This window comes from Durio zibethinus, chromosome 22 (genome assembly GCF_047325235.1).
Source record: "Durio zibethinus cultivar Kanyao isolate XHJ-2024 chromosome 22, ASM4732523v1, whole genome shotgun sequence".
NCBI lineage: Eukaryota > Viridiplantae > Streptophyta > Magnoliopsida > Malvales > Malvaceae > Durio > Durio zibethinus.
In genome coordinates, this window is record NC_143183.1 from 20,671,098 (window position 1) to 20,693,173 (window position 22,076).

Genomic DNA, 22,076 nt, shown 5'->3' on the forward strand with positions numbered 1-22,076 from the left:
TCAAGAGATTAACAATTTTCATCTTGTTTGTCAAGAATAATAATAAATTTATTATAATTATGATTGAAAAAATTTATTATAATTATGATTAAAAAATTTTTAATGAAAAATTTATATTAAATAAATCTTATTAGAGTTGACACGTGAATATAATTAATGATGCGATAAGTTTAATTACACCGCATTGAAAATGCGGTGAAATCCAAACTTAGTCTAAGCCTACCAATCTATATCAAATAAACTCCTATCTCAACTATCTTCAAATTTTTGTTGTATACGAAGCCATCAAAATTGAAATCAATCACTTAAAAATTAAGAGTTTAATATTCTACCAATAATTTATGCGATATGCGACTGTTGGCATCGAACATTTCTAAGATGACCAAACAGTACGTAACTTTACAACTCATTTAATTTGGAATAAATATGATGGACTTGTACAATCCATCATACATATATGTCTGTGTGTCTTATTGCAAATATTTAAGAGTAACAGAAACATAAGTTCTTTCAAATATGTATCATGTTTCTCATCCCCCAAGGCATGAACAGCAGGAATCAGATTGATTTTTCTGTCAATGGGAATGCATCAGTCTGTTTCTTCTCTTTCAATTCAGATGCATAAACAGAAAGCAATTCATTTTCAACAATCTGTAGCCAATTGAAAAAAGGTTTAGCAACAGTTAAAGGGAACTGAAAATATGTTCAAATGACAAACTAACCTCAAGTAGCCTCTCTTGGCTTCTGTTCTGCAGATAGCCAGAAACTGTGTCTCTTTCATGTTTCAAGCAACATTCAACCTAAATTGTCATCATCAAAAGCAAAAGATTGAACAATCTCCTTAATTATATGAGACTTTTATCTTTTAATGATATCAGAGGGAAGTTTTTCATTTGATACCTTAAGCATGTAATCCTTGTAAGATTCATTTTTTAACCAGTTAGAGGCCTTGGTGCAATAAAATGAAGCAGTATCTTTAAACATGGCTTCTTCAAAGTCTTTTTCATAGTATTTCATTGAGCCTTGTCCAAAATCCACATAGATAGCCAGAACATTCTTTACCAGGGCTTGATCAATGTCTTCCCCTTCGCGCTCCCGATCAATCTGCAGATTGGATGAAAAACATGAATGAAGGGTTAGTGCTGAAGGTGTCATTGGTCATATATATAGCTTCAGGGGTGAAAATATGAGCAAACAGAACTAAAGCAAAAGTTCAACCATACCATAGATAATACAGCATCTCTGACTTGATTATTCATTTCTCCAAATATCTTGAACAAAAAAAAAAAAAAAAAACAAAAGAGTATGAGAGAAAAGGTATGATTTGACATTGAGAAATATTAGAATTTAGGACTAACCAAATTATAGAAAGACAAAAGGCCAGCTTCTTTGAGTGGAGGAACCTGCCTCACAGGAACAAAGTATCTATCCAGATAATGAAAGAATCTGCTAAGCCATCTGTTCATAGCATTGTGATTTGACCATCTTTTCTCCAATTCTTGTAGCAGAGCTTCATCTTTCTTTCCTTGCAAAGATGGCAAAACCTGGTAAAAGAAAAATAACCCAAAAAATATGTTGTAGAGGTTTGTAAAAGCTGCTTGTCAGCAGATTAATATGTTAAAAAAATTACATGAAAAATTCACTTACCGTGGTAGTAATATACTCTTCAAATATTTTGTTATACTTCTCATATAATACATAACAATTTCCACCAGTAGGGTTTGGAATACACATGTTAAACACAGTTCTAGCCATTAGTCAAGGAAACTGATTGTGTTATTGGTTGCTTCCCACCAGGAAAAAAAATGGCAAAACATGAAACAAAACAAATAGATCACAAAGACAGGAAGTTAATTTCACATAAATTCACTAAATCCGACATAAATAATCTTGTTTGAATCTATCCGAAAAAGGGATGTACCACGCAAAAACCAAAAACTGCTATAAAAAGACAGAACCATAAATCAAGAACAAAAATGTGTTCTATCCTTGTTGAAAAATGTCAAAAAACCTTAAATTACAAGGATACGTGTAGAAACGCATGTAATCTTCAGATGAGAAACTTAGACTTTTATCTCCTTCGATGATCCTAATCAGTTTGTCTACTCCCTCTTGAATCACTGGCCATCCTTTTTCGACCAGTATCAAGTGTTGATGTTCTTCAGTACTTGCCACGGTTTTAAGAATTATGAGGAGAAGGAAATGAAGCTGAGATAACAAAAAATATGTAAAACAGCTTTATAAGATGTCGAGATGTTTTGGTATAGACAATGACAAGCATTGACTCTTGACTTTGATTTTTTCTTGCAGTGTCTGCCAGCACAATGTTGAAGTTTCTTCGAAAATTTCTTATTTGATAGGTCAACGCACGGCTAGCCCTTGAAAATTTTACAACATAATTGAAGTTTTTCTTTCGTGGACTTGCAACAATGAAAGAAATATTCATGATTAAGCCCAATGTGTCAGAAAAGTGGGTCCAGTCTCATGGGTTTTTTTTACTATTCAAAAAACATGGATCTTATGTTTTCAGGCTTCTTATGAGATTGTTTTAAGGTGAAAAAAAAAAAAAAAAGTGGCACCGCAAACCAAGAAAGGAAAGAGAAAAAAAAAACTAAAAAAATAAAAATAAAAAGAGAGTTGATTGAATGAAAGTTTATCCGTGATTCAATTGAGTTAAAATTTTATTAGTAATTTTATGATTTAAAATTTTACATTTTGAATGATGAAGATCGGATTTAAAACTCTTTATGAATTAATTTAAAGTGTATTTGTTGAGTCACTTATTTGATGAGATTTTTCAAATTATCTCTAATTGTTGATTTGTTCTAATTTTAATTAAAAAAAAATTTTATATATTCATTATTTGATAGTAAATATTTTTTTGGTGGTTCGTAATTTTTTTCCATACATTAGAGGGTTTTTTATGTAAATTTTAATGTATTTTATTTTTTTGTATTGTTGATTATTGATTGTTATTTATTATTTTAAATTTATTACAATATATTTTTTTTATGTTGTTATATTTATTGCTTCAAGTCGAGCCAAAGTTACGATCAGTTTAAATTTCAATGATATTGTTAGAAAGAGATTATTTACAAATCAAAAGTTGATTACGTACATTAATTTTATGTGTTCGAATATCGGTATAAAAAAATTTAATTTGGATGCAATAAATCTATGATAATATGTAAAAATAAAATATTTAAGTGAACGATGTATCGAATAACTTGAAAGATAAACTCGAGGGATCACTGAAACAACTAGGTCACAACTTTTCATTCACTTGGTAATGGAAACTGGGTACTGAGTTCCAAATTTAAAACCCATTATTTTTCTGCCACAAATAATAAACAAGCTAGTGAGGTAATTTCTGGCACAGCATCAGCCAGGCTTTAGTTTTAGGCCCAGACCATTCATCTCTATTAAGTTAGGCCTAATCGTTGTGTTTGGGCTAGCTCATTCCCAACCATATCATACTTCTATGAATATTTGAGCATGCCTCCACCAGCCCATCGGTTGTCTTCTGTTCTTGCCCATAATTTGACACGCAGTTGGCAATACCATGGTACCTTTTGACTCCATACCAAGTATACATATTGAAGTTTGCTTCTTTCATTCATTGATTCATCAAGCCTCCCCAGTCATGCAAAACCCCAACATATGCTCTTGTACATAGCCAAACCTCTACTTGTGCAGGAACTAATGCAAGCTCTCTCATCACTTTGTGTAACTTTGGGGTGTGGTGCCTCTCCATCGTGTCTTATTGCTAAAAATATTGTCAGTTCCCAGAGCCTTCAATGTCCGTTTGGGTCAATCTTTTTTTTTTTTCAAATTCTACTAATTATAGATATATGTAAAAGGACATGTGGCTTAGTTTCTCCCATTATTCTGTCAAAGTGTCAGTGTTGCTTAACATATCTGCTCGTTTCTTGACATAAATTTATATATTTATTATTATCAATATCTTCCTCAAAATAACTGGTGCTGTTGCTCTTTATTTACCAAAATTTGGTGCAGGATATAAATGTGCATGTGGACAATTATTTGTTGTGGCAGTCATTTAATAACTGCAGTCCTGCCATGAGGGCCATAGGTCAACAGAGAGTTCTGATTGTCAATTTAATATTCCTGGCTAGTTGAGGATGTGCAGGCTTCAGCTTCAAAAACTGGATGAATAAATCAGCACTTGAATATGGCAATGACAGGGCATAAATCATAGATACTGTCGACAAATACCATTCTTCTGTTTAGGCTTCTGATGTTGTGACCTTTTATGATAAATGTTTTACTTGTTGGATGAAATGCTTAATATGTAAGCTGCTGGATCTTTTCTTTTAACCTTCTAGTTGTAGTAAACATGATCAAAAAAAAAAAAAAATTAGTAATTATAGAAACTTTGAAGCAATATCAAAAGCAGAATGAACCCAGAATTTTATTTCAGAAATGATATAATTTCTTTCATTAATTATTTTCGGATTACGACCTCTTTTGTTATTAAAAGAAAAAAAACATAATTTTAGTACTTGCTAAAAATATCTAGAAACTTCATTTTAACATCTCATTTAATTAGATCCATCTCTACCATGACATGTGCTTGGTTTTGGTACTCTTTTTTATTGCTCACTTTCTTCTTGATTTCCATCAAAATATGATAATACTACTTAATTTCTCCTCCCAAGGCTGATTAATTTTTCACATAGTAACTTCAATATTTGTTGGTGTCAAGTTTCGAGTCGAGGGTCAAAACCCTTAAATCATAAGAAAAGAAAAAGAATAATTAAGGTAAAGATAACGAATATTTTTTGCATTTATATTCTATTATTTAGGTTAAAAGTCAAGATTAAAGAGATCGAAACAAGAGAAAAATAATGATGATAAAAGAGAATGAGATTGGATTGACAGTACAAGGATGTCTCTATTTATAAACAAAATATAAATGGTTTATGAAGTAAAATAATGACATAACACTAAATAAGTTAGATCGATCCAAAAATAAAAAATAAACAATATGTCCTTTAAATCCAAAAATACTTCTAATGGTATTGTTGGTGAAATTTAATGTAAACAAGACATAATCCAAAAGCAGGCAAATTTAGTTATGTCTTACTAAGTTGAATTTCTATTCCTTTAATGTAAATTAACTTTGTAGCATAAATATTTTTAATACTCTCATCCAAGTCTTACTGTAACAAAAAGATAGCTTCAGAGTCAAATCTGCTATGAATCTTGAACCAAAGTGGGGAAGGGTTGGCCCCTAAAAAGAGGAGAACTATTACAGAATGCTTAGATTTCATAAGGTCCTCAAATACCATGAAAGACTTTTGGGTAAACTTTATTTTTCTCCTCTTTTCAAAGTCTTTTCAGCGACTAAGTACCACCACTCACTTGCTAAATGACAATTTTTTTGCAACCCCAGATGTGATGGGGAATCCCTCCTAGGACCAAATCTTTATATTAAAGGATTTTAATAAAATTTTATATAAATTTAATAAAATAAAAAAAAATATTTTATATATTTATATAAATACGAATTATGATATATAATTTTTATATAAAATATTATATATATTTAATTATTTTATACAATACGAATATATAAATCATCTAATAATTAGACATAATTTCATTGTTAATTGCGCACATTAATTCTCTAATAATTGTTGAATTAATTCTTCAATTAGCATGTATGCCATCGACAATTTCCTCTACTTCTATTCGTTATTCATGGTTTTTTTTCTTTCACGAATATTCGATTTTGTGAGATGATGTTTGATTGAAATAAATTAAGCATATAATAATTATAATTACTTTAATTAAGCAAACAACTTTCATGAATCAATGAATTAGAACTTAAAGCTCACGCTTAATACTATTATAACGGCTTTAATTAATAAGTAATCAAAGCCATTTTCATTATGTTGGGTGTGAGGGATAGTTTAACAATGCTTAAATGATCATCAAGTTCTTCTGATTATCAATGAATCTATGTTCCACCAATTGCCATGTGCAGGCCATATATTTTTAACCTTTAATTTGTAATAAATAATGTTTTAATATTTTTAATTAAAGTAATGATCAATGAAAATTAATCAATCAATTTGTGTCTAATGTTTGCATTTTGTTTTCATACTTTAATAAATCAAATTCAAATTTATTTTTTAAAATTTATTTTTTAAAATATAGTTTTAAAAAAATTAAAATGGACAATTTCATAAAATAAAAAATAAAACTAAAAAAAAAAAAAAGAAAGAAAACTAAAATGAGGATGCCTTCTAGAAACCTTCACTTAACAATGACAACTAGTCAAGTTAAAGGTGGACTTTTTTTTTGCCTGAACATGGCTTTTTAATAATTCAATCCTGCTACAATTCAGATTGGACATCTTATTATTTTTATACTTGATTCCAGCTTATGTGTATAATCATCTAGCCGAGTTTAACCCAAAATGAATTCAATCATTTTAATTTAGTAAAATATTTATAAAAAATATTATTTAAATAAAAATTATATTTAATTTATATAGAAAATATAGTATTTTTATTTAATTAAATTATTAAATAATAATTTTGTTAATATAATATATATAAATATAAAATTAAATAAATAATAAAATTTATTATATATATATATATATCCCGGAGATGGTTGTGACAAAGAAACCCAAACCTGCATCTAACTTGACCTAATTTAAAAAAAGGAAAATCATCTTGACCCTAATTTATTCTCAATTTAAAAAAAAAAAAATGCCCATATCGGATGAGAAAGGGTTGGAATTCATCAGCTATTAATTGTTTTGTCATTCTTACTTATTGTGACCTATTTTCTTACAAAATATATCTAATTAAAAATTAAAAAAAAAATAAAGGGAGGAATAAAAAAAAAAAGCCAAATAAAGATATTACGTAGACATCACAATTTAGAGATATAACGGGTCGGATGAAGATGAGTTCAGATTCATTTTTAGATTGATCCAACTTTTTAATAATTTTATCCAACTCCAACATTGATTCGACATTAGATTTTTTTATACCAGACTTCAATAGACATATATATATATGTGTATAAAAAATACATTGACTTTATTTAAAAATAATTCAATAATTTTAATTTAATATAATATTTATAAATATATATAATTTTTTAAATATAAATAGCATCTTAATTATCTATAAATGTAATATTTTTATTAAATTAATATATTAAAAAAATAAATTTATTGATATAATACATATATAAATAAAAAATTAAATAAATAATAAAAAATATATTTTTATATACCTGAAACAAAACATTTTAAACTCGTCTTTGACCCAATTACAATTTTTAAAAAGAAAAAACCACATGCCCTGACTAAATCTAGATTAAAAAAAAACCCTATTGGATTAGGACAAATCGAAATCTATCAAAATTTGATTATTTTATCGTCAAACCTCTATTGACACTTTTCTTATAAAATTTATCAAATTAAAAAAAAAAGACTAAAAAATGAAACGAAATAAGGTGAAAGGTGAACACTTTCATTGACATTTTTCTTACAAAATTTAATATATAAATTTTTTAAAAAATAATATAAAAGCAAGAAAAACTAAAACTAAAAAAAGGAAAGGCTCAAAAAAAATGCAAATTTGGGTATAATGTGGACATATCTATTACTTTTTTCTTACAAAATTATTTAATCAAAAAATAGAACAAGGATAAAAAAATTAAAAATATATTTTTTAGCCAATAATATCAAATGTATCCTATTCTAAAATAAAAAAAAGATTATTTATTAAAAATAGAGAATATAAAAAAGATATAGAAAAAAAAAGAGAAAAATAAATGAAGAAAAGAAAAAGGAAAGAAAAAAGAAGAAGATGAGATGTGGGTAGATCTAGTGTGGTTAAAATAAATAAAATTAATAATATGGATGGATAAACGAGAGATCTCGAGCTTTGGACCCTTTTCAAGCTATTTAACTGTTTAATTAGTATCTATCTATTACAATAAACATGTATTGTTGCTTTACACAGATCATTTTACTAATTAATCAGTCATGTAGAATTTAGATTAATCTTTTGTAGAAAAGTCAACTTCATGAATGACTTAATTAGTAATTGGTCCCAATGAAAAAGTTCTGGCTCATGATCATCTGCACCATCCTAATTACAGAGTGAGTTGCAATGATGGAACTTTGGTGAAGAATTCCTGTTCCCTATGCGTCTGTTTACTTTTGAAATTAAGTACATATTTTGGAATTTGGAATCGAAAATTAAGCTCCAGCTAAAAGACTGACTCAGATGGCCATGGCATGCATAGGAGTACAGGTTCCATTGGCTCTCTGCAGGGTTTCACACTGAGTTATCCCTTATGCATGTATGCATATATTCAGAAAATCTTGTTATCTGCAATTTGTTTCTGGTATGTTTGTATGTAACTGGTTGGTATATTTAAAGTGGTGAAATATGAGGGAAAATTGATAGCTGCTGCTTTGAAGGATTTATATATATATATATATATATATATATATATATTCAGGTTAGAACTAATCTGCTAGCTTAAGCAAAACATCTAACACGGCTGCATGCATGGGAAATCAACACTGTGATGAAATTACTGAACAAGGTTTGATCTTCTACAATATTCATTTATTAGAAGGATGATTTCTAGTTAAAATAAGTTTGTGATCCTAAAACAAAAATAAGGTATAACAAAATATAAAGTTAAGCTTTCAATTGCCGAAATGACCCTTACTGACTGATCATGAACTTTCAACTTTTATGATTTCTACGTTGACAATGCAAAAAACCAAAAAAAAAAAAGCAATATTTCAGACCGGCCAGCTAAAATATTCTATGTACAGTAACAACTATCTGTCATGGCATCTTGGCCTTGGGACAGGCGGCTGTCAAAGCACATGGAAACGCATTGCTTGGTGTCAAGGTGACAGTTAATCACATGGAAAGAATTCCTGCTTTCTTGGGTTGTTTTTATAAGTGATATCCATTGAAAAAAAAAAAACAAAAAAAAAATAGGGCGGCAGTAGCCTACTGGCTGTTTGATATTGATGGCAAGGAGGCATGGCGGCCATAGTTAAAGAAAACATACACTATGTTTTGGTGTTCTAGATATTCAATCAGTTATTCTCCTCCTTATTTATGTGCGGAAAAAAATTATTGGTGGGTATTTCCCAGGTTAATATATATTCTTTTTTTGTATGTCTTCCACTCTGTCTCTCATTTTTATTTCTGATATATCTTTTTGTAATGTGGAGGCTCAGATTCTACTGAATAGCTCAGACCATATGCTCCATTTAAAGCCCCATAATATATATGTAAAACAATAGAAACCCTAGCTAATCTCTTTAACCTCTTAAGTGAGGCAAAGACTCAGAACTCAGAAGGTAAATGTGGCAATAAAAAGAAAAACAAAAATGACCCAATTCATTAAATGAGATCATTAATGTCAGCTTGTCCAGGATTTTGGCTTTTGGTTTCAAACAGTGTTGAGCAAATGCTACAGTGATTGGCTGCTAAATGGTGGTCCCTTGCTCTCAACATAGAGTTTAAAGGAACCCTAACCCTAGATAGATACTTTAACCAAGTCAACATCTACTAATTTTGATAATACAACAAAAGATGTGGACAGCTTACTAGAAAGGAAGGGAAAAAACTGTACATGTGGCTAGACAAAATGATTTCATGATCTGGCAATTCATTGCACTAGGTGATACTGGGCACTTGACCTGGAGATCTTCTAGAAAGATAAGGGAGAGGAGGAGAGTCACTAAATTGATATGGAAGAACTGGTTCTCAATGTGATTATTGTGAAAGATGAAACCTGATTCAATATACATACCACAGACAGCTAAAAGAAGAAAAGAGTACTGATGAAATTAACTAGATGGACCAAGTACGCAAATTTCAGGACTAACTTCTGAATTTTCCGAAAGATAATATATAGTACAGGTTGGCTAACCTGATAGCTTCCTTCTTGTTGCATCCCCGGAGCTGGAGCAATGAAATACCTTGTCATCACTGTTGTCATGAATCAGAATCATCAAATATTCAAGTACATATAATAAGATTTCCAATATATACAAGTTAGAAATATCGGTATCAGCTAAGCATGTGAATTTAATTTCATCTCCTAATTCCCAAAACTAAGATTGATTCAAGCAAAAAAGAAAAAGAAAAATTGCAGAAGTTTGGGTGAGAACCATAATGCACAAATTCCATACATGAAATAAAAGAAACCTCACTAGATCAGGTCAAAAGGCTGCTTAATTGTCATCTATCCAACAGAACACATAAAATCAAGTGATAGATAGGACCCAATCTTGGTTGATTAGTGTTATCATGGTTAAAGCTAACAAACAGCAATGTTGTCTAATATCTAACCATATATATAACCTCAATTAAATGGCCCCAGATTGGGATTGTTACTGCTTCCAATCATACTGAACTTCAATGGAGCTGGAGCTACAGCCTGATTATCTGTCTGGTTCCTTCCATATGAAGATGGTTCCTCCTTGTCTTCAGTGTTGTTGTTACTAACCTTGTCTTGATTTGCTGCTTTATCTCCTTCTACCTCTCTATACTTGAGCAAGTATCTTCTTAGTGGCACTGCATACTCATCAAATCCTAGAGTAGCCAAAGCCCAGCAAATATCATCTCCATTAACAGTCTTGCGCCTTTCTTTTCTGCACTTCTCAGATGCTTCACTAGTGACAAAGCTAATGAACTCAGAAACACATTCTTGCATAGTTTCCTTTGCTTCCTTTGAGATTTTTGCATTAGGAGGTAAAATTTGCTTCATTATCCGGCCAACGTTGGCGATTGGAAGTAAGCGGTCTTGCTCTTTGATGCCACCATCATCATTTGAAGCACTAGCCCCAACGTTTTCGGCCATTTTAGGTTACCCCAAAGAACTTGATGATCCTGTTGAACCTAGACTTGTTGCTCAAGGTCAAAAGGCTAGTAATGTATGCGAAATTAATAAATGCTTGAAAGTTTATAAATACGCATGAAACCATACATACATATATACATATAATCACATATTAAACTTATGTCTTTCTCGATATCGATGTGACATGTGATGTACGCCGACCCAGTCGGCATCAATGGTGGGGGCCATGTCTATCAGCCCAATCTTTGCAATGCATGATGCAATGGTGATTTGAGGCAATATTGTTGTGAAAGTTGACTAAGTCCACCAGTGTTGACAGCCGAGCATAGTCATATACTTTTCCAAGTATGCTGATAGGCTTCATCGGCATGCAACATTAATATTGGATGCTGAGATGGCTAACAGTAATGATCAATATTTAAATAAACAAATAAAGCTCCAATCAGGTTTTAGTTCTCAAACCTTAAGCTTTAATGTTCACCAATGAGCTAAGAGTAAGCATGGCCAGTAGCAATAGCATAATAACAAAACTTTAAAGGTGGAGATTATAGTAATTGCATAAGGTTTTCAGAGTGGATTCAACCAAACACTTTAAATACGAATTGCATAGGTTTTGCTCAAGACTACATCATTCAATACGACAGCATAAACTAGTTGTGTTTTTTTTTTTCTTCCTTAATTTCATAGAGTTGTCTGAAGTTGAAATTGGTCAAAAGAGAGAGACCAAAAAGACAATAGAGGAAAGTATGTGTGTGTGTGTGTGTGTATATATATATATATATATGTATGTATGTAGTAAAGGAGCTTGTTTCATGATCTTGGTATGGTCCATATTATAATAAAGAACAATGATGGAATGTGATCCCATATTCATGATATTTGTCGTATGAAATTTGGCTTACTGTCAAGGAACTCAAATCCTTGCAAATACACGGTTGGCGGTGCTTTTAAAATTTACAGGTCGGCAGAGATTGATCATGCACATTGGCTCAATCACCACTTCATGAATTGCTCTTGTTTTCTTTTGTGGAAATCAAAGATATAACTACTATAATTTGTTAGTGAAGTTTATTACAGCTTATTACAGCTTCGAGCCCTAAACACGTTCTAGTCAATACTTGCCTTTACATTTTGATTATCCGTACGCAAATTTCACACAAAATATGAAATACTACAGGGCATTCGACTATCCATCTCATGGCACTTAGATGCTTAAGGCAAATTTTCAGGCAGATTCCTTTTAAACTTGGTCATTCGAATTTCCTTCAAATGGTATTCGAAGCCTTTTTTTTATTTTTCTTTTCAACTACATCAATTATAAACTTCGTTCTCATAAAAACAATTCAAGAACAATTAAGAAAACACTAATTCTTAGATAATATATACAACACATTATCTTTTCTAGATTGACTGTAAGATATACTTGCTTGTTATCTGGTTCATTATGGTTACAAGAATTCTAGTTGTAGAGAGTCAAAGTAACTTTAGCTTAGTTAAAGGGCAAAATCTTCAACAAGTAGGGGATTAAGTGCTGGTAATGCCTTTTGACTATGTTTCAACCTATCCCAATTGATTTAATTTATTAATGTATATGGTCTCTCTGCTATTATGACTAGCTACAACTAAACATATATAAATTTAAAAGAATTGCTCCTTTGCACGTTCCGTACAATTCTAATTATTACATGGTGTTGGGAGAATTAATTATAAAGTGTATGATTTGTTTAAGGAACATATATTTTATTGAAATGATTGCTACAGCATGAATCATGATTGTGGGATGAGATGTTGGTTTAGTGAAATGAAATAGAAGAGAAAACAGGCCAATGATCAGGTTTTCCACATTGTCTGGCAAAGAGTAGATATAGGGGAAATTACTAATGATGAAACTGATAGATGATGGATCAAATTCTTTCTAGATTTTGGTTGATGAGGGCAGATCTGATCCCTGCAAGTAGATAAAGACATGTTGAGTAATGATGCAATAATTAACTATGATCCTCAGCCTGTTCCCCCCAACCCACTTCCCTTTTCTACTTTTGTACCATATTTTAAGTAATAGTTATGGAAGGAAACAGAATAAAAGACAGAAGAAAAGACAATCTGTTTCTTGATAAACTTGCCAGCATAAAGCCATAATTTAAGAGCAAAACAAAGTGGATTAATGCTATATGATGATAAACAAAGGAAAATACATATCCACTAACTTCATTTTTTACTGTTTTGGCTTTGGGTTTTTCATATATGGTCCCCTAGCAAGCAGGATTCCCTAAAAACTGGTTCATCAGAGAAATGTATGCCATTGATGGGTCTACATTGTTATTGCATATTGAAGTCTTTTTGGAGCCAAGTGATTCTTGATAACCTGAGGCTGAAGAAAACTTCAGTGGAAACAGCATCAAGCAAAAGCAAACCTGAAAATAAAGCTTTAGAGAAATGCTGGTGGAAGTTTGATGTAGTGCTTTGAAAGTAATAGGAATATCCTATATCTGATGTCCTCATCTGCTCTGCTCTCTTAATAAACCACAGCTAATGTTGCAAATATTCCAATTGATTTGGATTTAAGATTTGGCCCAACTGGGATTTGGAACCAAGCTTGAAATTTTTCTGAACAAATAGTTAGTCAACAAAATAAATAAACTAAAATGATTAACTTGAGCCACACTGCTTTGTACTATCTCCTTTGCTGTTATGCCACTTGCCATATGCTAATTGAATCTTTCAGCTTTTAGATACAGATACAGGCTCGAATATGTTTATTTAAAACATAATTTTTTATTTTTGCCAAATTCATATACTATTTTCACTAAAATTTAAACTATATTTTTTTAATATCATGTTACCGTGTCATATTTAAAATTATCTGATTTTATTTCTACACTTTCTATGCTAACCAAATACTAATTTGTAAGCCCCATTGGATTGGTTTAGGGCCTGGTAAATCAACCACCCAACAACTATGTCAAATTAAAAGAAATCTTCAAACTTAATTTATTAAAAAAACGTTTTAATTTAAACAATATATGTTGCTTTTCAATTGCTTTTCTTGGTGTCCATGGCCAGATTCTATGTATCTGCACCAGTGCTGATGGGATTTTTTTCAGACAGTGAACCAATAAGGATCAAACTGTAATAGGGTGAGAGTTGAAACAACATACCAGACACCAACAGGTATTTAGCTTTCCATTCCTTCAAATATGCCAATTTAATATATCAAACTTCCTGTTTTATTTAATTTAACCATGTTAGAAGCCTAGTCACTCTCATGTATCTGTCTTATTCTTCTATTACAGAAAACCAATTGAGGCCTCAATTAAATAATGTTTCTTTCATTCACCTACAACTTCAATCTAGTCAAGTTTCAGTTACCTTTTCCCCTCATCTATATGTACTATTTGGCATATGATTTTATATGGTGACATATTTCTTTCAGTAAGTAAAAGCTACTTGACTCGAAGTTGAGTGTCAGATACAGATATATGTTTGATATCGGTATGTACAATTTTTTAAAAGTTTTAATTTTCATATATTTGGAGGATTAGACCTTTGTATTCATGTCCGTCTGATATGTGTACATTTCAAGGAAAATTAATCGTCTGAGTAAGATAGGGCGAAAGTATAATTTGTTGTTCCACTACTATAATTAATCTTCACATATGCTTGAGAATAAACCTTTTCTATCCGTAAAGTTTCAAGACTTGAAACTCTCACATATTTCAACTTAAAACAATCACAAACCAATCATGCAAGCAGGAAGCTTCTGTTTTGCAGCAAATGTAATGCTGAATCCTTATCTTTTTTGTTCAAGATCCAGCTCTGCTATGCTTTTATTCATTAATTTTTCTGCCGCCATCTTTTTACACAGTTGCAGGCCTGTATCTATTATCAATGTCCAAATCTAAGTTAGATTATTACACTTTAATCGGAAGGTGGTAAATATACCATTAGTATTGGTTGGAACTTTGGTGTCATATGATTCATATGTCAAAGATATGAACCGTTAACCTCTTCATTTTCTCTGGTTCAAGCCCCAACCACACATTAATCCCTCCTCCACTATCTCCACATTTTCCATCAGAAAGCAGCAAAACAAATTCATCATTCCCACTTACAACTGGCCCTCCATGAGTAGGCTTCCCGAATCCGAAATCAAGCTGATTGAATCTCAGTTTCCACCAAGCAGACGCGTAGAAATTCCCATTACAAGTTGCTGGAATCCCTCTATAAACCTCCAGCCAATCTATCACTGACCTCACATACTCATCTGTTATGCTGGCTCTAGCTTCCTTTATCTTCTCCACATAGAAAGAAAATGGCTTCTCTACCAAATCAACCACTTTTGCATTAGCAAATGCTGTGACCACAGCATTGCCTGCAAAGCCATTTGGCAATGGTGGTGATATTTTAGACCTTATGTCCACTGCAAAAAGAACTGCAGAAAAATCATCTAAGTTTGTAAATATTGCTTTTGATCTTGCTCTCCAAATATGAGCTACCAGAGCCTCAAAGCTTGAGCACCTAGTCTTTGCTTTCTTTTTCAGGGTGAAGATCATTTCAGGAGTGAAAGAGAAGAGTTTATGAGTGTAAATTTTTGAGAAAATCAATGGAGATGGAGATGATTGTTCTGGTGCAGTAAAACACGATGCAAGTGATGATGTCTTTTTTAGTTTTATATACTCCTTATGTGGGTACCTAATCATTAGTGGATTCCTAGCTTTTAAACATGTTCTATCATTGTAGATAACTTCGGTTTGTAGCCCTTCACCTCTGCAAATAGAGGCAAGATTCTCAAACATCTCACTGGCTGATTTTCCATCAAGAATAGCATGGTTTGTCACAAAACCAATGGAGAAACCTCCACATGCAAACCTTGTGACCTGCAAAATAACCGGAAAAAAAAAACTGTGAAAGAAAATTGTATAAACTTTCATGGATAGTATCAAACTAGTATAATAAGTGTATGTTACTCGGACTCGGATTAGTGTCGAATTTGGGTATCTAAGTATGTGTCTGACATGAGTCCGATCAATTTTTTTATGATTTTTTCATATATTTGGACCGTCGGAGTACTTTCATATTCATGTCTATAAGATATGTGTTGGACGCGGATACTTAAAACTAAATAACTGGTTATTGGTTATTTAGCATTAATAATATGGTTACCTGTATGGTGAAAAGTGCTGTTTCATCTAGGCTTTTATACAAGCCAGGCCGATGAACAAAATGATGAAATGTAGAATTTGGAAGAGAAAGATTCCCAAGATCCTTTAACCTAAGCCTTGATGTTGCACTCACAAACAAAACTCCAGCATTGTTGCAAAGAAGCTGCAGCCTGTTGGTCTGGTGGTTAAAGCTGAGCCTGCCAGCCATGAAATAGTAAGGAACAAGAAGCACATCAGCCACTGCTTGCTTCACCGTAAGAGAGATATCAAGTGTCGAGGAGCTGATCTCGTCCTGATCAGGGACCTCAAAAAAGAAGACTGTTTCAACAGGGAAAGTGACTGCTTGGTCAATGTTAGATAAGAAAATTGTTTCAACGGGCATTGGGTTCTTTGGAGAAACTAATGTAATTGGCTCTTCCTTAACCAAGTCTTGATTGGTTACGGAAATGGTGAAGTAATCCATTTGGTGAAAATGTCAGAAAAATGTGATTATCTAGGGAAAATCAATATTGTGATGTTAAATATATAACAATTTATATTGAAGTGGTTAAAACTTGAAATAGGTAGGATAAGCATGAGAAGGTTTCAATGGCGTGGGTCCTAATTGATTGGCCAAAGAAGGTTTTTTTTTATGGTGATTTAAGTTTGCATTTACCTTTCATGGGGTCCTAAAATGGAGGCATGACAGTTTCATTTCTTTCATTTTTTTTTTTACCCACCGTATATGATGAGGAAATAGAGACTGGAAGCCACTGGCAGCATGATCATGACCAGCCATTGACAGCATGACCATGACCATTTAACTTACCAGATTAAATTAACAGAATCCAACCAAGGTCCTAGGATAATTGGTATACAATTGGAAATTTCATTGGATCTTCACATATTTAAAAAGCCCATAAATATATCAGGGCAATATAGAATAGGCCTAAAAATGAAGGAATATTAGGCCAAGATGTAGGCCTATACTCACCCCTTGTTTGATTTAGAAAGAAATAAAGCCCATAGCTTTAGCCCATTGATTGACAGGAATGCAGACACATGATTAATGAGTAAGGATGTCAATAGAAACGGTATGGGTAGCCTAAAATATTCTCAATCTTTATTATTTGATTTTTATATTATACATATTATTGTACTTATATTCAATAAATATTTTAAATTTATCTTTATCTTCGTATCCATGAATATTTAATGATTATGATTAATTCCTGTACCTTTAATTATTTTAAAAAATAAAAAATAAAATTTATTTTTAAAATTTTTATTTTATATATTTATATAAATTTTTATAAATATGTATTAATATTATTTTTCAATAAAAAATATTAATTTAAAATAATATTTTACATTATTTAATAAAAATCTATTTATTAAATATATATAAATATATATAAAGTACAATACGAGATAAATATTATATTATCTGTCTCTATTCTCATACCTAATAAAAATTTAAAATCATATACATTTATATCTCCATACCCACAGTATAATATCCATCTCTATCTCCATCTTTATTCGAATTAAAAGTTAAATTTCTCATTAAATATAAATAAAATTGATATCTTTATTAATAAAATTATATTGTGATACGCATGTGATTTAATTTTAAATAAAATTTATTTAATTATATGCTTATTTGTTTTTTATTTCTTTTATATATAATATTTGAATAATATAATAGTAATAATATCTCTTATTCTAGTAATTTTATTGTAAAAAAAAATAGTTGAAAGTAAGTTTTTTTTTTTTTTTTAACATTCTAAAATTTTTAACACTATATAAATATTTAATATATTAATGTGAACAGGATTCTTAGTGTTTGAAGTTGCTGTTATTCTTCCTTCCAAGAAGACAAGAAAATACCCAGATGGGTTCCTTCTTTTAAGGTTTCACCACATTAATAAAATAAAACTAAACTGTCTGCTCTCCATGTGAAAATAAAGTAATCAGACACAAAAAAGAAAAAGTTAGAGAAGACGAGGTCAGCAGTCTTCCACTTCTTCTAATACCTTTACTTTTCTAGTAAGTAGATGAGGTCAAAGTTTAATGTAGTGAAAAATGACCATTAATAATATTATATTAAAAATTTTAGATTTTTTGTTAATTAATAATATATCAAATAAAAAATTAAAAATTAATTAAATAATAGTAATATATCAAGTAATATCTCTAAAAAATTAGCATTAATATATTTACACAAATTGAAAGTTAACAAAATATTATTTAATTATTTATTATTTTGTATTTATTTTTTTATGATAAATTTGTTGTCATAATGATACTTATTTTTGCTTATTTATTTATAATTTATTTAACTATAGAATGCATTATTTATCTATATATTTGTTTAATTTTTAATTAATTAATTATATAATTATAAATTTTATTTATTATTTTAACTATTAGGAACACTGAACAAATTGTTTCTCACTCAACCTTCCTATATCTCTTTTAGATAGATTCTAAATATTTTAATTTATTTTCAAGATATTTAATTCAAACAGTTCATCCATATTTTTAAAAAATTAAATTTAAAAAAAATTAAAATTCGATCTTCGATTCTTGTAAGATTTCCTTTCTTAAATTTGATTTTTTTCAAAAAAATTGTAATCCATTGAATACTTTACTTTCAATTGTTATTTTTTAGGTTTTATTTTGTCGGTTTTGTGTTCGAATCTTAAGACGAATAAGATATAATTTATGATATTAGAAAGTAAATTTTTTTATTGTGTATAAAAACGAAAAAATTATAATTTTTAATTTCAAATTGAAGAATTTGATAGTGAAATTAAAAATGAAAATTTTAAAATATGCTATGAAAAAAGAAGGCCTCACAATTTATAATCCAAAAATTATACTACCTACCAAAAACAATATAAGACTTAGGTATTTGCAGCAAATTGGAGTTAATGCACAACCACTTTGATGTTAATCATGGGGCTCATATGTATATATATATATTAATTGAACGTTTATATGTACAACCGATGTGGAAATTAGGAATGTTTTGAGACAAAGGTCGTAAATTTTAATATTTTAATTATATTTTTTTGACACAAACATTATTAATTTTTATGATCTTTGAGTGAAAAAATATTACTAAGTTAATGATATTTTTTATAAAAATATCATTATTTTCTCTAATACAGATATAATCGATATTTTTAACATTTTTAATAAATATCATAAATTATTTATATGTCGTTAAACATGAAAAAAAAAAAGTCATTAAAGACTTATTACCGTATAATGTTATATATAATATGTTAGTATATAACTATATATATACACAAAATTTGGGTCAAAAATTAGTGTTAAAGGCCATTTATAAAAGGTGAGAATTTTTTGTTAGAAAATTGATAGAAAATTTTCACTTTCTATGATATATCTTATGAAAATTTGTTTAACTCGAATCATATTTTAAAGATGTTGTTTGATCGTCCAAATATATGTATAATAAAATGGAATGAAATCAAAGCCTACAAGGGCACCTAATTATATATATTTTTAATAATTTGGAGCACACTTGGCTTAATATTTAGGATTAATTTGAATTAAAAATGAATAATAACCAAAAGTTTTTTTTTTTTTTTATCATTACATCTTTTAATCTTTGTACTTAGTTGTTTTGTTTGAAATGCCAGTAAATGCATGATCAGCATTTGTCTAAAATAATCTAATGTCAATATTAGGGTAACCGCCATTTGCATTTTTTTAATTACTTTGTTTTTTTTATTATTTTCTTTTTTACTTTATAAATAAAATAAGATAATATCAAGACCTGTTATTTTTTTCTTTGGCCAATATCAAGGTTAGGGATAACAACAAATTAGGTCATGGTGAATGTTTGCTCACCTTAAATTCGATCTGATTTTATATTTATAATATTCAAACTCGACTTGATTTGATAAATTTTTTAATACCTAAATCTGATTTGATATTATATAAAATCATACTAAATTTAACTCGATTTAACCCAAAATTAATAAAATATTAATTTTTAATATAAAAATAAAATAAAATAATATATATACTTAAATAAATAATAAAAATAAAATTATATACATATACTGGATCAGATCGGAGCGAATTTACTTAAAATTTGACCTAAATTTTTTTTATTATTATTTGATCTGAAACTCAATTTAAAAAAAAAATCATAAAAGATTAAATCAAGTCAAAACTCGTCGAAAATGAATTAAACTATCATTTCTAATCAAAACCTGTTGTTAATAATAATAATAATAATACTAATAATAATAATACACATATTGGCATGGACCATTGTGGCTTCATCCACCTCCCTCATTCCTTACAAGGTATGAACTTGCCAATTTTTTTTATTTATTGTAATTCTAATAAGATTATGAATATTTTTAAGTTTTGCTTGAATTTATTTTTTTAGATATATTTATTATGATATATTCAAAATTTTATATATGTAATATTTTTAAAAATAAGATAAATAATAAAAATTGATATAAATGATTATAATTTAAAATCTGAATATAAAGTATTTAAGTTTAAATCTTTACAGGTCTCTTTTAATTGATGATTTATAAGTTCAAAAACTTTTTTAAAAAATAAAAAAAATCCGTAAATCTGGTTTGGTGGCTTGCATACTCCTATTTTTTTTTTTGACAAAAAAATAATAAGATAAAAAATTTTAAGAATAGATTGAGAATTGAAAACAAAATTCTTTAGGATTTTTTAAAATGAAATGTAAAATAGTTTTCACTTTTTCAAATTAAATATTTTTAAACTTTTTGTGTGTAAAAAAAAAAAAGTAAAAACCAATATTGTTAGAATTGAATCGGATTGGTTAGTTTGATCGGTTCAATTAGGAAACAATTGCTTTTTTAGTTTGATTCAGTCCTTAAAATTGAATGCATGTTGGACCACTTAAAAACCGATCAAACATATAAGTAGATCGGACCCATCAAATATGAAGCCGGTTTTGAAATATTAAATCTTTCAAATAAATTTTATAAGTATTAAACAAAGCACCACATATTTAATGTCAGATTAAATAGTCAACAATAAAGGCATCGCCCTATTAAACCGGTTGGTTGAACCGATAATTCAATTTTCGATCCAATTATTAAAATATTAGTAAGAACTGAAAAATAAAAGAACATAATCAATACTTTAAAAATTTATATACAGTCATCAAAATTTTAATTTACTGATTAAAAGCGTATGATGAAATATTAAATGCCTGATTTCGAATCAAATTTTTTTTTGTATTTATATTAAGATTTTATCTTTTTAATGTAACAAAAAAAAATTATATACATAAACTATGCTCAAATAACAAAGCTTTTGGAGAGATTTAATTGTTTCAAATGATTATTAAACATTAATAATTACTCCTAAACAAACCAATATTTAATATCATACATACATCAATAAAACAAGAGATTAATTTACTAAAGGAAATATGGATTTTTTAAAAAATTTTCAGATGAAATAAATTAATAAAAATAAAATTATATAAAAAATTTAAATTTGTGTTTGGTATTATTTTTAAGATTATCATAATAATTTAATTATCGAAATGATTTTATTGTTAAGATAATTTTATCACTCGTAATTGAAAATTATTTTATTTAATTAAAAATTATTAAATTTTAGTAATAAAATATCATTGTGTTTAATATTACTAAAAATTAAATATTATTTTGTTTGAAAGTATCAAAATAATCATGCATGTATATTACAATAGTTATACAAGTTTAATGATTTTAATATTATTTACAGATAATAATTTATAAAATATTAGTACTATTTTATTTCTTCATAATAAAATATAATTAAATTATTAATTTAAAATATATTTATTGATAGGTAAACTAGTTTTTATAATATAAATTATGTTAAATATTATTTGAATTAGAAAATAAAATTAATCTATTAAAAATCAAAATATTATATTATATATAAATTCAAAAATTTTAAAAATACACAAATTATTTTTTTGACTTTGTTACACTAAATATTAGTTTTAAAATATAAAAT

At 28.8% G+C, this 22,076-nt stretch overlaps 2 protein-coding genes and 1 pseudogene across 3 annotated transcripts; all 3 read right to left on the minus strand.

Annotated features, from left to right (window-relative positions):
• Positions 1-291: 291 nt before the first annotated feature.
• Positions 292-2,205, minus strand: LOC111306843 (cullin-1-like). The gene is made up of 7 exons (XM_022904818.2): positions 2,030-2,205; positions 1,648-1,747; positions 1,359-1,544; positions 1,224-1,271; positions 901-1,104; positions 723-800; positions 292-651 (listed from the first exon to the last, which is right to left on the minus strand). The coding sequence occupies exons 1-7, from the start codon at positions 2,041-2,043 to the stop codon at positions 559-561; spliced, it is 723 nt and encodes a 240-aa protein (XP_022760553.2). The 5' UTR covers positions 2,044-2,205; the 3' UTR covers positions 292-558.
• Positions 2,206-9,337: 7,132 nt separating this feature from the next.
• LOC111306846 (nuclear transcription factor Y subunit B-1 pseudogene) lies at positions 9,338-10,948 on the minus strand (annotated as a pseudogene). Its single transcript, XR_016331898.1, has one exon. The product of XR_016331898.1 is annotated as a nuclear transcription factor Y subunit B-1 pseudogene (transcript).
• A 3,583-nt stretch (positions 10,949-14,531) lies between these two features.
• On the minus strand, positions 14,532-16,603 carry LOC111306839 (acyltransferase GLAUCE-like). The gene is made up of 2 exons (XM_022904812.2): positions 16,054-16,603; positions 14,532-15,767 (listed from the first exon to the last, which is right to left on the minus strand). The coding sequence occupies exons 1-2, from the start codon at positions 16,513-16,515 to the stop codon at positions 14,868-14,870; spliced, it is 1,362 nt and encodes a 453-aa protein (XP_022760547.2). The 5' UTR covers positions 16,516-16,603; the 3' UTR covers positions 14,532-14,867.
• Between the last annotated feature and the right edge of the window lie 5,473 nt (positions 16,604-22,076).